The following is a 15,526-nucleotide window of genomic DNA, read 5'->3' on the forward strand; positions in this document are numbered from 1 at the left end:
GGATGGATTCATCTGAAAAATATTGCTCAAGGGGCAAGGTTGTCCGCCAATCCTTCCATCTCTGCGCAGTTATGAGTACAAATTTAATCTTTTATTCCACAATGTAGAATCATTGCTTAAAATATCTCGGGTATAAAACTGGATTATTATTAAATTACCACTTTCAAGGTTTTGTTGTTTTTCCAATTTAGATTCATTCATTTTACCCCTTTTTAAGTAGTATGATCGTCCAGGCAAATTTTATGTTTGTCAAAAGGGGATGAATTCATTTGAAAAATATTACCAAAGGGGAAGGCTGTCCGCCAATCCTTCCATCTCTCTGCACTTATGGGTACAAATTTAATCTTTTATTCCACAGTGTAGAATCATTGCTTAAAATATCTCAGATATAAATGGGGATGTGTCAAGCTCTGAGCCTCCATATTGCATGCTTAATCCAAATATATACCTCCGAGTGAAAAATATTCAAGGAATAAATCCCCCCTCCATTTTTATCTGAAAGACTCCTCACGCAAAGCTGAATATTATGGGCAATAAATAAACCATTTTAGGCACTTGACTCTCAAGACTCCTCCCTAAGTAAACTAGAATCGTCTCTAAATAAAGTTGCTCATGCGTGTATCAAGCTCTTCCAGCAAAAGATTCAAACATAGTTTTAACGATTAATTCGAATTGAAGAATCCTGTCATGTAAAATATAATCATTTCAGTTGTAATCTAATTTAATACTTATATAAGATCAATGGAAATTTATGGTAAAACGCTTCCTTTCAAAGTTTCCAAGGTCATATTTTCATGGAGGTAAATTCCTCGTATTTGACCTTAATGAACTTCCTCCAGACTACATCTATTCTGTCCGTAATTTCTTTATAGAAACAAGGCTGTCAGGGACTTCAAGAGAATATGAACTTATAGAAGAAGAATAAAATAGAGCCCTGACTATAATTCTTGCATATTCCATAGCCTCAACACCTAAAATGGGGTAAAATAAGGTTAAATGAGCGAGATTTTGCTTGTCAAAGTAAAAAGTGATCTTTCCTCTTGCCAAATTTATTTATTAGCTATTGCCCTTGGGGAAAAAATACTTAATTGATTACCAAATGCCGCTTAACTTCTCCAACTTATGGTATTCATGATCAGCTTCTTGATTTTTATTCTCCTTATTACTGTATTCTCGTCTTTGATCAATGTCATTTATTTAATCGCTTCTTGTTAATACTTATTTATTTATGTGTGTTTCTATTGTATCGTCTATTACTACGTTTATTCCTCTTTTTTTTATTTATTAGCACTATAGTAAAAATAAGAAGGTAGCATTGGAGTACGATCAGCGTAAAATGCACTAAATTGTAAAAACCGGAAAAAGTAGCACTTTTGTGTTAAATTAAAAAAAAAACACTTAAAATCAGCTGTTCAGTCGACGGTCAAAATAACAGTTTCCTTTCCTTTCCTTTTCCTACTCTGCATAAAATGACCGACAAGCTTTGATTTCCTGTGGAAGTGTGCGTGGACGATTCGGTAAAAAAGTAGCTGCAATGTCGATTATAAAATGCCAAGAATCGGGTCTATAATATAAAATAATATGAAAAAAACTTCGTTTTCTTAAAGAGTTAAAGAGGCTGCGTCCCAAAGTCGAACCTTAAAACGTACAGGAATTAGGAGAGGCAGTTGGGGGGCTGCCGCCCCCCCAAACCCCCCGCTTTTAAAGACTCTTTTGTACAGGTTTTTTGTTGTGGGGGGACTTCATTGTTACAAATTACTAGTTTCGGCGCAATGGTTCTCCTGTCCTTTTGTGTTTAACCTTTTTCGAAGTTATTCCATTATTCATTCATTTCAATTTTTTGTTAATTAAAAGAGGGCCTTTCCGAAGCCAAAAGCGGGGGGTTAGGGGGTGTACTGCCACTTCAACAAAAAACCTGTACAAATGAGTCTTTAAAAGCGGGGGGTTTGGGGGGCGGCAGCCCCCCAACTGCCTCTCCTAAATCCTGTACGTTTTAAGGTTCGACTTTGGGACGCAGCCTCTTTAACTCTTTAAGAAAACGAAGTTTTTTTCATATTATTTCTGTACGTTTTTCTACAATCTTTGTAAATATAACTTTTAAATAACTTTTAAAAATTTCAAATTAACATGGGCTCTTATGGAGAAATGGGTTAATTAAGTGGCTAATGCGTGGTTTCTGGAAAACAGGGAAGGATTTATCGGATCGAGCTGAAATTTTGCGGATAAGCTCCTGGGCCGTAGGGGACCTTAACTTGTGAATTTCAGCCCGATTGGATAACGTTAAAGGGGGGGGGTGGGGTTGGGGGGTCGAAACTTTCGGGAGGTTAAGATTTTCCTACGAAACTTTCAAGGGCAATTACTCGGAGAATTCCGCATCGAACGAGTCTTCGTACACCCAGATCCGATGTCGGCTGTGACCTGTAGGCGTCGAGAAAAAAAAAGAATATGAAAATTAAGTGGCTATGCGTGGTTTCTGGAAAACAGGGAAGAGGTTATCGGATCAAGCTGAAATTTCGCGGATAAGCTCCTGGGCCCTAGGGGACCCTAACTTGTGAATTTCAGCCCGATCGGACAACGTTAAAGGGGGACTGGGGCTTGTGGGTCGAAACTTTCGGCCAGATTTTCCCCATGAAGGAAAAGTCGGAGGGAGATGAAATTTGGCAGGTTTCTTAGTTGGAGCTCGAACTACGAAATGCATCCCTCCCCATCCCTCTGCGACCACTGGAACCGAAGATCGCTTAACATTGTCGTGGTTCGCCTCTTTATAGAGGCACGAGTGTGCCTCCTTGATAAAGAATATATAAAAAAGTGATCGGGGATTATCCACCCACGAGTTAAAGTTTCTGTGTATGATTTTACCGAGTGGAGCTTTGCTTGGATTCAACGAGCGACCCGAGCAAAACAAAGAAGAGCAATAATTTTTAATCCAGAGGGTAAATAGGCTTGAATAATAAGTCTTTGGTAAACAAATGAAGCATCAATAGGGATAAGTCCCTTTATTACACAGTGTAAAACAGGTACAAAAATTTCTGGATATTTCGACCACATACATCAGTGATAATCATCAGCAGATATACTTAAGTATTACAATTAAACAAGCTATTTTTATGTAGAATAAAATAATTACTTCGGGTTCACAGATCATTAACAGGTTCATTCAAAGTCTTGAGTTCTTTAATATTGCCTAAATGTAAGTCTAAATTTTTAATGAAGATGACCCAAAGTTCTTCTTCTTCCAATTGTAAACAAAATATTTCTTAATTTATAGTTATACGCTTAATTTATAGTTAATTTATATATTGGTCATTTATCCCCATATGAACGACGTAGATATTTTTTCGAAGACCACAGTGCCTTTCTATGACAAAAAAAAAAAGTAGTTCAAATATTTGAACTTTTTGTAATATTTTATTTCTTTTGTGCAAAATAGAAAATAAAATTATAAAGAAACTACTGAATATTTTTCAAGCTCTGAAAAGATTGCCTGACAATTTGGACAAGGATGAACATGAAGGCGTAAATATATGTGTAGGTATGTCGCCATTCAGCTTGTTCCGCATGGTTCAATAATATTTTAACGAAAGTATCAAATGTCGGTTTTGATGGGAACAAGTGGCAACGCTGGAAGCTTAAATTCTTTTAATTTTGTTTTTAGGTTGTTTCCGCAGAGTACAATTTAATCGTAAATTAGACTTTTTTTTTATTCTTATCGTCTATCTTCTAGTTCGGTGATGATGGCTATTTTTCATATTACCTAAATCTTCTATTTGGTTTTATTTTAATCATTGCCTTCCAAAAAATGTCTTTATTCTAGATAACTAGTGTATCTTTTTTTTGTGTATTTTAGTTGAGTTGTGAATACAGTTATTAATCTTATAATTTAACATCATTATTTAAATTTCCAGGAATCCAGTAATTTCCTGCAAGTATATCCCTCGATTGGATCTATCTTCATGGAAGGAGTAAAAATTTTGTTCTATGTCGAAGTTTTCTTGAAGAAATATGACCGAAGTTCAAATATCCCATCTATTAAGAGTTCAACAAGGATTTAAGTCTTATCAAAAACGATTTTAGTCTAAAGGTGAAAATGAATAAGGAAGTAACAGTTTTCCAATTATTTGAGAATAGTTTTTTCATGTTTAACATTAAATTAAAGAGCCTAATAAATATAAATTAGAGATTATGATCTTACAGGTTTGTTTTCTTTCTATTGTAATCGAGATAGAGTGAAAATGGAAGGGCCTTGTTAAGTGGGTCATCTATTTAGTTAAAAACTTGAAAGACAATTAGCGTTACTAGTTAAATATCAGAATAATGTGCCGTAATTAAATAATTGATAAAATAATTAATTTGTATGAGGATATTGTTAATAAAAAGAAAATATAAGGAGGAATGGCTCTGAAACATGGGCGCTCCGAAAAGCGGACGAAAATTTACTAAATGTTTTCCAGAGAAATTGCCTACGGATAGTTCTGGGTACCCAGCTGACTGACTGTGTTGTGCGAAAAATCTGATTCAATCCCGCTTTGTGATGTCATCTGCTCAATAGAAAAAGATTGAATTATTTATTTACAATTGCACCCCCACCCCAAAAAATAATGAACAAAAGATTCTAAAATTCACACTTAGTAAAAAGGATTTCTTTTATTTCACTCTTGAAAAAAGAAACATCACTATGATTTTTTAAACTCTAATCAAGATTATTCCAACTTCTAATCCTTCTATGAAGCACGGAAAACATCGACGTTAATGGAATATTAACCTCCACAGAAGATCGAGTGTCATAATTGTCGATCATGGATCTCAAATTAACTAAACTGTCAAAACATGAAAGATTTGTACCCTGATGTAGCCTAAAAATAAACAAAAGTATATATAAATCTCGTAGTCCTTAGGCTGGTAGCATCCTTATTCGCTCGTAGACGTTCCACATCGAATACCGGGGTTGTAGGCCAGCCAAAAAATGAACAGCATTGTTTTGAAGGACTCGTATAGACCGAACAACGGAAGCAAATGTACCAAGCCAAACGCTACTACAATACAGAATATATGGATGGACAAGGGAAAAATAAGGGAGGCGCAGGACATATGCAAGGAAAAAATGCTTGTGTTTTCTCGTTATACCCAATTTACGAGACAAATTTTTACTCACAGACTGTACATAAGATTTGAATGATTACTTCTCATCAATATAAACCCCAAGGTACTTAATCGATAAAACACGCTTTAAAATCCTACAATATGTAACAATTTCATTAATCCAAGTATAAAAAACAGGAGATCAAGAAGAAATGGCAAATTTTGACTTACCAAGATTAATAATAAGCCTATTTGCCCTTAGCCAAGAGTTTAACCTATCCACATTATCTTACAACGATGTATGGAGTAATTTTTCCATCATCCGCAAATAATGACACAGTTTCATTCTGGAGACTTATAGTCATGTCACTAACACTGAAACAACAATTATGGATGAAATTAGGCATATCAATAATAAATAAAAGAAAAAGGATCGGGCCAATAACAGATCCCTGTGGGACACCACAACTGACTGGCCACAATTTAGATTTTAAGAAATGTATCTCTACAAACTGGTACCGGTTACTCAGGAAACTCCGTAGAGTGAAACAACAATTATGGAAGAAATTAGGCATATCATTAATAAATAAAAGAAAAAGGATCGGGCCAATAACAGATCCCTGTGGGACACCACAACAGACTGGTCGCAATTCAGATTTTAAGAAATACATCTCTACAAACTGGTACAGGTTACTCAGAAAACTTCGTAGAAAATCAAGAGCTTTCTCTTGGATACCATAAATTTCACACTTTTCCAAGAGTAGACCATGGTCAACTGTGCCAAAAGCCTTCATTAAGTCTAGAAATACTGCACCAACCTTCAGTACTTTGTCTAAAGCCATATTAATAATACTTGTCAAAAATATCAATGCATCCCCCGTCTTCCTATTCTTCCGGAATCCAAACTGACTAATATTAAAAAGATGAAACTTCTAGATGCAAAAATACATTCTAGAATTTTTAAACTCATTAAGTCCTACCAGACAAAAATTCATGGCATACTTGGTATCCCTTATTTTGTCCATGGTAATTAGCTTTAGATGCTATGATACATCTATAGGGGGCAGTAAAGTGGATCCTAAAGTTGAGTCTCCCGGAAATGGGGTAATTGTATTGGCTGTTTTTGAACCTACTGAAATAAAATGATTTTGAAACTCATTACAAATCGTAAAATCATCCGTAGCTATGGCCTCATTTACTATCACTTCAGACGGTAGGATATTAGGACTCTGACTTATAACACTACGGATTATTTACCAGTTCTTCAATGAGTTAACTTCAGCTTCCTTAAATTTAAAGCTAAAATACCTCATTTTAGCCTCACGGAGAAAATTATTCAAACCATTATGAAAAACACGGTGTTGTTCTTTATTTTCATCCGTAGGTTCTAAAGCTTTTAACTTAAGCAATCTATTTCTTAAATTTATTTTCCGAAGAAAAATTTATTTTCCGAAGAAGATCTTGTGTTGTCCATGGCTTCTTTCCATTATATTTTCGCCGTTTCATATTCTTAACATCTCCCATTTCCTTAGCCTTTTCTCATTTTAATGTTACTCCTTACTTTCAGTTAAAAAACTTCTTTTTTTCATTCAATTTCTGAGCGTTATGAATTAATACATTTTTGATTTTGGCTGACCGAATATGAATAATTAAAATGAAATTTGCATATTAACTTTTTCGGCTACATGGCTTTCTCTTAGTTTTCATCAGAAGATTGTGAGAAAAAGAGGTGGTGGAGGAGGCCTTGTTGCCCTCCAATCTTTTGGTTACTCAAAAGGCAACTAGAGCTTTTAATTTTATAAGAACGCTTTTATTAGTTGAAAATATGCGTAGCTTACAAATTAACCTACGTAACGAACTTCTATATTTCTATATTTTTGTTACGTATATGAGGGAGTTTTCCCCCTCATCAATACCTCGCTCTTTACCCTAAAGCTTAAATTTTGTCCCAAGTCCTTAAGAATGACCCTTGATGCACAAAGGCCATAGAATAAATAGTTCAAATCACTAGAAATACTTTAGTGTAAAGAACGAGGTATTTAGGAGGAGATGAAACCCACATATGCTTAATAATTTCTCTTCGTTTTAACTTTTAATGCTGCTCTTTACTTTCTGTTGATAAAACTTTTCTATATTTATTGTCAATTTTTTTTTGTTTTTGTTTTAAATAGTACTAGAATATCCTGCGCCCCCTTCATGGGAATTATCTTCTCCAGTGATAAATTCCTCCATGGAAAGATCCTCCCACGTAACCACCCTCCCCTCAACCCCCCCTCCCAACCCAAAAATCCCCCCTGAAAACTTCTGTACACTTCCCAATAACCATTACTATACCTAGGCACTGGTCAAATTTTGTAACTGCAGCCCCTCCCCTTGGACTTTGAGCGAGTGAGTCGTCCCCAAACACATTCTTATTAGGTTTTTTGACTATGTTGAACAAAATGGCTATCTCAAAATTTTGATCCGTTCACTTTGGGGGGAAAATGAGAGTGGGAGGGAGCCTAGGTGCCCTCCAATTTTTTCGGTCACTTAAAAAATGCACTAGTACTTCTAATTTCCTTAAGAATGAGCCCTCTTGCGACATTCTTGTACCACTGGGTCGATACGATCATCCCCGGGGAAAAAAAGAAAACAAATAAACACGCATCCGTGATCGGTCTTCTGGCAAAAAATGCAAAATTCCACATTTCTGTAGATAGGAGCTTGAAACTTCCACAGTAGGATTCTCTAATATGCTGAACGTGATGGTGTGATTTTTGTTAAGATTCTATGACTTTTAGGAGGTGTTTCCCCCTTTTTTAAAAATTAAGGCAAATTTTCTCAGGCTCGTAACTTTTGATTGGTAAGACTAAATTTGATTAAACTTATATATTTAAAATCATCATAAAAATTAAATTCTTTTGACATATCTATTAGTATCATTTACTATCTTAATGATAGTAAATGAAACTTAGAGTTTCATTTACTATTGAGCCGGATCGCTCCTTACTTACAGTTCGTTACCGCGAACTGTTTGATAGTTCAAAGATCTGATAACGAAAATTCCTGGATCGACACAACCACACCAGGTCCAATAGCAGTAAATTATGCCCCGGGGCATATAAGGTTTTTTCTGCGAAGGCTGGTCGTAAAACTTCAGAGGGGGCTCATTTAATAGCAAATTGAAAGTTTTAGTTCCCTTTAAGATTCAAAAGTCAGCGGATGGCAACTAGACCCCCACCCACCACGTCTTCTCTTCCCCATATACTTTGGATCAAAATTTTGAGCCAGCCAATTTGTAATTGGCCAAAATCACACAAATGACAAAAATCATAAAACTAAAAACTTCAGGGTCCAATCAAGCTCCAAGACGAAAGTAAAACAGCTCAAAATAGGGATGAAACCTTTTAATTGACAGTGAACAGATATAAAATTTTTCAACCGGATATTTCGAAAACATATACAGTGTTCATCATCAGCTGTGAAACTAAAAGACATCAATATATATATATAAAAAAAAAATATCTACAACTTCCAAGACACAGGGGACAAGTGTTGAAAGGTATGCCCAAGGGGCATTTAAGGTTTTAGGCAAAGTGTGGTCGCATAAATTTCGAAGAGGCTCATTTGATTGCAAGCTGAAAGTTTTAGTTTCCTTTTTAAGAGTCAAAAGTGATGAGAGGCCAACTAGACTCCCCACACCCTCTTTTCCCCAAATGTATCTTATCAAAATTTTGAGACAGTCATTTTCTTCAAAATAGTCCAAAAATCGTATAAATAAAACTCTGGGCTGACACAACTCCCCAGATCCTGAAGACGAGTGGCGTACGTTATGCCCCAAGGGGATATAAGGAGTAAATTTGGCCAGGGCTCGTTTAGTTGGAAATTCAAAGTTCTAGTTTGCTTTTAGTTTGTTGTTGCTAGTTTGTTGGCTAGTTAGTTTATTGAAGATTCAAAAGTGATCGGAGGGCAACAAGCCCTCTCTACGCCTCGTTTTCTCCCAAATACATTTCATCAAAATTCTGAAATACCGATTTCGTTCCAAATTGACAAAACATCATATAACAATACCTTCAGGGTTGGAACAACCCCCTAGAGTCCAGGGGCAAGGGTTGTAAGGTATAACCAGGGACATATATGGTTTTTCTGGAAGTGGTGGTCGTATACACTTTGGAAGAGACTCGTTTGACTAGAGATTGGTCGCTTCTGTTACCTTTTAAGAGTCAAAGAGAGCAGCGGTCACACGACCCCCTTTCCCATTTTTCCCACGAACAGTTCATTGATGCAGAAGAGCTAGATATTTTATATCGCTTGTTGCAGATGCTTTTAAAGATTTTACTTTTTAGAAGAATAGAACTGGATAAGATGCCTTCTTTTTGGGGATGCCTCTTATTTTTTCAACATCTATCACTCAGATTATTCTTGTACAAGCCCTTTCACCTCTCTATTAAACATAAGGCTTTTTCACTAATACTCCGAGCTGTGTTCCTTACTATCGTCCCTAAGACACCATCAGCAACTTCACATCCATCATCTACTTTGTCAAATTTTAGACTCTCCAGTTTAGTAATCAACCTTTCCTGAAAGTTTATTCTGTAGTCTAACATTCCAGGTAGTTACCCTTCCGAAATTTCAGCTTTAAATTAATACTAGACGCTACTAGATGGTAATCCTTTTACTATAACATGACGAATAAGGTTAGCTGTCTTAAGGCAACCCATAGTAAATAAATAATATAGGAAGAGGTTTTTCAGCCTGAAATCAACCGCCAAAATAGACCAAGCCCTAAAGAATTATCCATTGATCAGAATCCCGCGCGCATGCAGTGTCATTTACTATGATATAATTTTCTCAAGGGGCTCCACTCCTCGAGTTGACCGCAAGGTCCCCAGTCTTAGGAGTACCCCGACAGGGTCGAGGCAACCCTTTGCTGATGCCATTGCTTATAGATCTGGATCTTACGCCCTGACACAGTGGTTCTCCTATAGGGGTAGATTTCTGCGTCACAATGCAATTTAACCCATTGCTTGGAAATGGTTTGTAGCTCACGAGACGTTTGCACACACTGGTGAGCCTTGCTGACTTTATATTTGAGGGGCCCTTTCTTCCTTCTCCGCCAGTATTCTGGCCTCCGTGCAAGGTTGATCCATCTTCTATTATGAACCCCCAGGGACAAGGTACCCACTTGCTCCATGCCTCCTATGGACTTACCCTTCTTATCTGTAGGGCACTCCCCTGTCACCATTTGGGGACACGCAGAGTGGCCAGTGGGAGGCCACTACCAAACAGTAGACTCATAAATCTACAAAGTCTTAAGTTTAATACGGCCTTTACTTTTCTTTGAAAAGCTTCTTTTTCGGCAATTTTTTCTTAATTAACTGATTAATACGAACATTATTTTTTTGAAACGCTATTGTTTCCACAATAGAGTTAATCCAAGAGTGAATAAGATTGTACTTCGCACTACATTTAGATAAATTAGATAATTATTTTAATCTGATTACATAATGGGGTAAGTCAGAAAAAGATATACAAACCAAATTTATTTTAAAATGGAAAGGGGTTTCTATTTTCATGGGCTGCATTTCTGTCTATATCCCGACAGGATAATACTGCTTGTGTGGCCTCATACGGTTATCAGAGTGGAACTTTCATGAGTTTTACTAACCAAAACTGTGACTGATAACAGCTCTGCAGGGTGACCTTGAGAAATGGCACCCCTTGAGAAAATTACAGCCTAGAAGACAATACAGGATTTCCATTGGATCCTGACGAAAAGATAATTCTTTTGGATTTGTTTGTTTTAGTGGGCTTTTTTGGACCAAAAAACCTACTCCTAGCTAATTGATCTTTTATGCATTGCCTCCCTGTCCCTAATAATTTCAATTATTCAAATATATGAAAATGGCAACCTGGAATTTTATGACGTTAAAATTCGGTTATCGAATTGACAAATTGACTGATGAATTCAAACGCTTTGAACTGAACTTAAAAAGAGCTTCGGAAACTCACATCTCACGTGTAGGAAATATGGAACTAAGTTATGTATAATTTATTTACTCAGGCAGGAAGAATAGGTCACATTGGCAGGGAAAAGGATTCATGATGAAGAAGGAAGCTGCTAAGTCTTGTTTATGGCTGGATGGTATTAATAATAGAATACTAGTCGCTCTTTTTGTGACTTAAAAAATGTTTGGTATCAGTCATAGCTGTATACATCTCTGTGAAAACGACTGATAAAGACAGTAATGGCTAAGATAAAAGTTACTTAAAGGTAGAGCAATAAATAGACAGGGTCTCAGGTAGGAATATGGTATTTCTATTAGAGAATTTTAATGTCCAAGTCGGTAGAAATTCTGATAGATATTGTCCTAGCCTTGGTAAATTTGATATAGGAAAAGAATATAGTAATGGACAAATAAACAATAAAATTGGGATAAGTCCATTCATTTAGACAGTGAAAACAGGTACAAGAGTCTAGATACTTCTATCACATATACAGCGATCTACATCAGAAATATATAAGCTTTTGCACCTATTTTCAGTGTCTAAATAAATGGAATTATCTACATTTGAACGTTTATTTGTTTGTCATAGAAAGGCAGTGTGGTCTGGGAAAAGGATACTTACTTTAAGGTATTACTTCGGAAAAGAAAACAATAATCGTTACAGACTGCTGCAACTTTGTAGGTATAACAATCTAGTTATAGCCAATATAGAATTTAGTCATAAAATGGACCATAAGCTAACAGGGTATTGACATAATAGTAAAACAGCTAAACTTAATGGCAATGTATATTATTATAACCACAGACTGGTTGAATTGATACAAGATACTAGGGTATATAGAAGTGATTTTATTTATGTTAAGCTAAAGATCGCTATCTAGTAGTGTCGAGGGCTAGTTTAAAGCTGAAATTTAGGAAGGGTAACTACCTTCCAGGAAGTAGTGACACTGGTAGACTCTAGTGTGAGAATTTGGGGGAAACTCTCCAGAACAGTTGAATACTAAACTGGATATTTTCAAATTGCAATGTAGAAGAAGGATGAAAAAATTTTAGGGAAATAGTTAGTGAGGTCGTTGATGATATGTCAGGGATGAAAGTTAAAAATGCAGCTAGGATTATTTGTGAAAATGGCTTAGGTTTAACAGAGAGGAGGAAAGGCCTATACGGTGGCGTAATTACGTCGAAATCTCGGGGGGGGGGCTAAGTTGGACCAATTTTCTCAATTCAAACGAAAATGACAGTGAAAACTGAAAAATGGGCCATAAGATACCAGGAAGGCGAAGATATACTAAAGAAAACTGACGCGTTTCAGTGGATGCTACAATTATGGAGGCTTATATTTGTTTTGACAAGATTTTTGAAGAAACTAAATTTCACCTTGGGGGAAAATTAGGGTCTGGAGGAGAAAACTAGGATTTGGAAGGGGCTGTTGCTCCCTGACACATAGCAAATTACGCCCCTGGGTATGTCAAAAACTATTTGAGTGATAGATCATAGGAAAATCATGAAAATATAAAGAAAGTGGAGAAAGTATTAAAAACGATTTAAGGAGATGTTAAGTGGAGGTCATGGATAAAATTGCTGCAGATGTGTAAGATGCAGCCAGGCAGCATAATAGTAATATATTGTTCTGGCATTTTAATAAATCGAGAGGGAATAGTCAATCTGAACTTGTCCCAGTTAAAGATAGGAACGGGTTCATAATTAGTATGAAAGAAAGAGTTAAAGATAGATAGGCAGAACATTTTAAGAATGAGCGAAACCGTGGTAGAGCTACAGGAACAGATATAGCAAAAGAATAAAGAAGTATGTTATACTTTGTATGGGAAAAAAGATTTGTTTTTTGAGGAAGAACTAGTGACAGTACTGAAAAGATTAAAAAAAAAACAAAAAAAAAAAAAAAACAGGTACTGATAGAGTGGTAAATGATTTTTTTTTTAGGTTTGAGACAAGTTACGGAATATTATTTTTGAAAAAGGGGAAGCACATTGCGATTTTAGGAAAACTCTAATTAAACCCTTCCATAAGAAAAGCGATAAGAGTGACTTTGGTAATTATAGAACCATTAGCCTGGTTTCTGTACAAAGTAAATTATTTAATGTGATGATACTTTTAAACTTAAAGATGCTTTATATAAAGTTTTAAGAGAAGAACAGTATAATTCTGAGATAGATAGAGGATGCGTTGGCCAAATTTTCACTCTTAGATTAATAATTGAGAAGTACATGAGTCATCAAACGCCTTTAGTTCTTTTTATAGATTATGAGGAAGCATTTTGCTCAGAGAATGGAAGAACTTTAGCGAAGATCCAGTCCTTGTAGGGTATACCAGAAAAAGACATTAAAGTGATTAATCACATGTATGAGAAAAACATCGCTGCGGTTGAGGTAGGAAGTGAGGTTAGTTGCTGGTCTCGTATTAAATCAGGAGTTAAGAAAGTTGCACTCTGTCTCCATCTATATTGATCCTCTTGATGAACTTTGTCCTAAGGAGTACATCTTCTACCAGTATTACAGTGGTACTAGTGGACTTAAGACTAAGCTTATGAAGTTGAAATTTGAAAAGAAGGTTGAGGGGGTATTTGAACTAAATAAAAACACATTAAGTGCTTGCAGATTGTCGAAAGAACCATCTCAGGAATGGATTTGGGTATTAAGTTGGAACTTTCAGAGAATACTTAAAGGGGAAGGTTAATTGACAGAAAGGTCATATAAGCATATCACTACTGATACTACTGCAACTGCTACTTTTACAAATGCTACTCAGGGCTTCCACTCTCGAATCTCAAAATTCGGGGACAAGTTTAAAAAATTCGGGGAATTTTCGGGGGCAAGTTCAAAATGGAATTTTGTTACAAAATTTGGGAGCCAAAATTGGTTATAGCTTCGTTTTCAGCCTCAAGTAGGGCTTGGATCCGCGTACTAAATCAAGTTTTTAACAGAATAGGTTCTAGAGCTAGGGTACAGGATTGGAACCCATAGCCAAAAACGATTTTTGCTGGTATTGTAGACAAAACCTCAGAACTATTTTTAAATAAATTAAAAAAAAGAGGCTGAATGACACTGCAATTTTGTTGCTTAAGGTTCTATATTATCTTTGCTGCTTTATTCCCATAGCCCGAAAACGAGATTTTTATGTCATTTATTTTCAGAAAGATGACGAAAACAAAGTAGCCTATAGAAAGGCAATAATCTCATACAAAGCAATAACATGTGCAATGATTTCTCGATATTAATGAATATTCTTCAGCAAGCAAACATGAAACTACACCAGAAATTTAATTTTAAAAAATCACCTGAAAGCAAAGAAAGAATTAAAAATTAAAACGAATAGAAACAATAACATAGTGAGAGGACTGTCCCCTTCTAAACGCCCAACTATTCATGCTGAAGTTTTTTAGTACTTAAGCTTCTCATTTTTCAATTGTTTTGGAAGTTGTTCTTACAGAATCGGGACTAAATCTGAACTTAAGCGTAAAGAAAAAGGGGGCTATCCCCTTCATATATATAATATTTTTTTGTTCATTTTAATGTTGCTCCTTGGGCGTACTTTCAGACGGAAAAAATCTTTTATTTTATTTCAAACAGTTTTTTAAAAATGCCATAAAATCCAGCTCCATCTCCACAGAAAAATTATTCCTCTCCCAGGAAAAATCGTCTAGACAATTCAATACCGTTAAAAATTTATCCCGGAAAAATACCATAAAGGTCCCCACGCGTAAGATTCGGTTTAAAAAGAGAAATTTAAAATAAATAAAAAGAATTTTTGTTTAGGATACCTGGCCAATCCGTTTTTTCTCTGATTGGTTGAAATATATACAGGTTTTATTTTCTTGACAGGTGTTTCAAAAGCCTTTTCGGTCCAGCGGTTCTACCTAGCTTCAAAAACTTAGGCCTGCTTAAATCCTAGAGTGCAAATCAGCTTTTTCTATTTATTCTGCACCAAAAAGGGAGTATTTTGGGATGGGGGAGCCAAAAATAATTTTTCGAATGATCAAATATGTATTTGCAACAAACCTTGTTCGTACTATACTGTGCAGGAAAAAATAAAGCCTTCAAGTTTCAATTATATTCAATTATACAAAAAAAATATGTCATTGAAAATTGCCACGAAGAGGCTCAATATCAGCTAAACTAAGCACACTACCTACGACCTAGTTAGCCACAAAACCAGAAATAAGCGCAGCTGCTTCTTCAGCAGTTGCGGAAGCTTTAACATTTGACAGAAACTTCGTCATTTCACGGTCAAGGACAAGAGAAGAGGAACTGAGATTAAGTCTCTTCATTCTTACTTTGGCCTGAAGACTACACGCAACCGATATTGTCGCCAAACAGTTTCGTTTATCTGTTTTCAAATCTTTGAGGGCACTGAACAAGCGTTCTGCTGTAACGTTAGAAAATGGCAGTGCACACATGTAATTATTATTATTATTAATTTATTACCCGTCAAAAACGGAAAAG

General features: G+C 35.8%; 1 protein-coding gene across 1 annotated transcript in view; it reads left to right on the forward strand.

Annotated features, from left to right (window-relative positions):
- Positions 1 to 4,191, forward strand: part of LOC136031501 (peroxidase-like) — a gene marked incomplete in the record, with an annotated part of 143,388 nt that extends 139,197 nt beyond the window's left edge. Inside the window, 1 exon segment of the mRNA XM_065711160.1 lies at positions 3,906 to 4,191. Within this exon segment, the coding sequence (XP_065567232.1) occupies positions 3,906 to 3,966 (61 nt within the window).
- Between the last annotated feature and the right edge of the window lie 11,335 nt (positions 4,192 to 15,526).

Source organism: Artemia franciscana, chromosome 9, assembly GCF_032884065.1.
Source record: "Artemia franciscana chromosome 9, ASM3288406v1, whole genome shotgun sequence".
Classification (NCBI taxonomy): Eukaryota; Metazoa; Arthropoda; class Branchiopoda; order Anostraca; family Artemiidae; genus Artemia; species Artemia franciscana.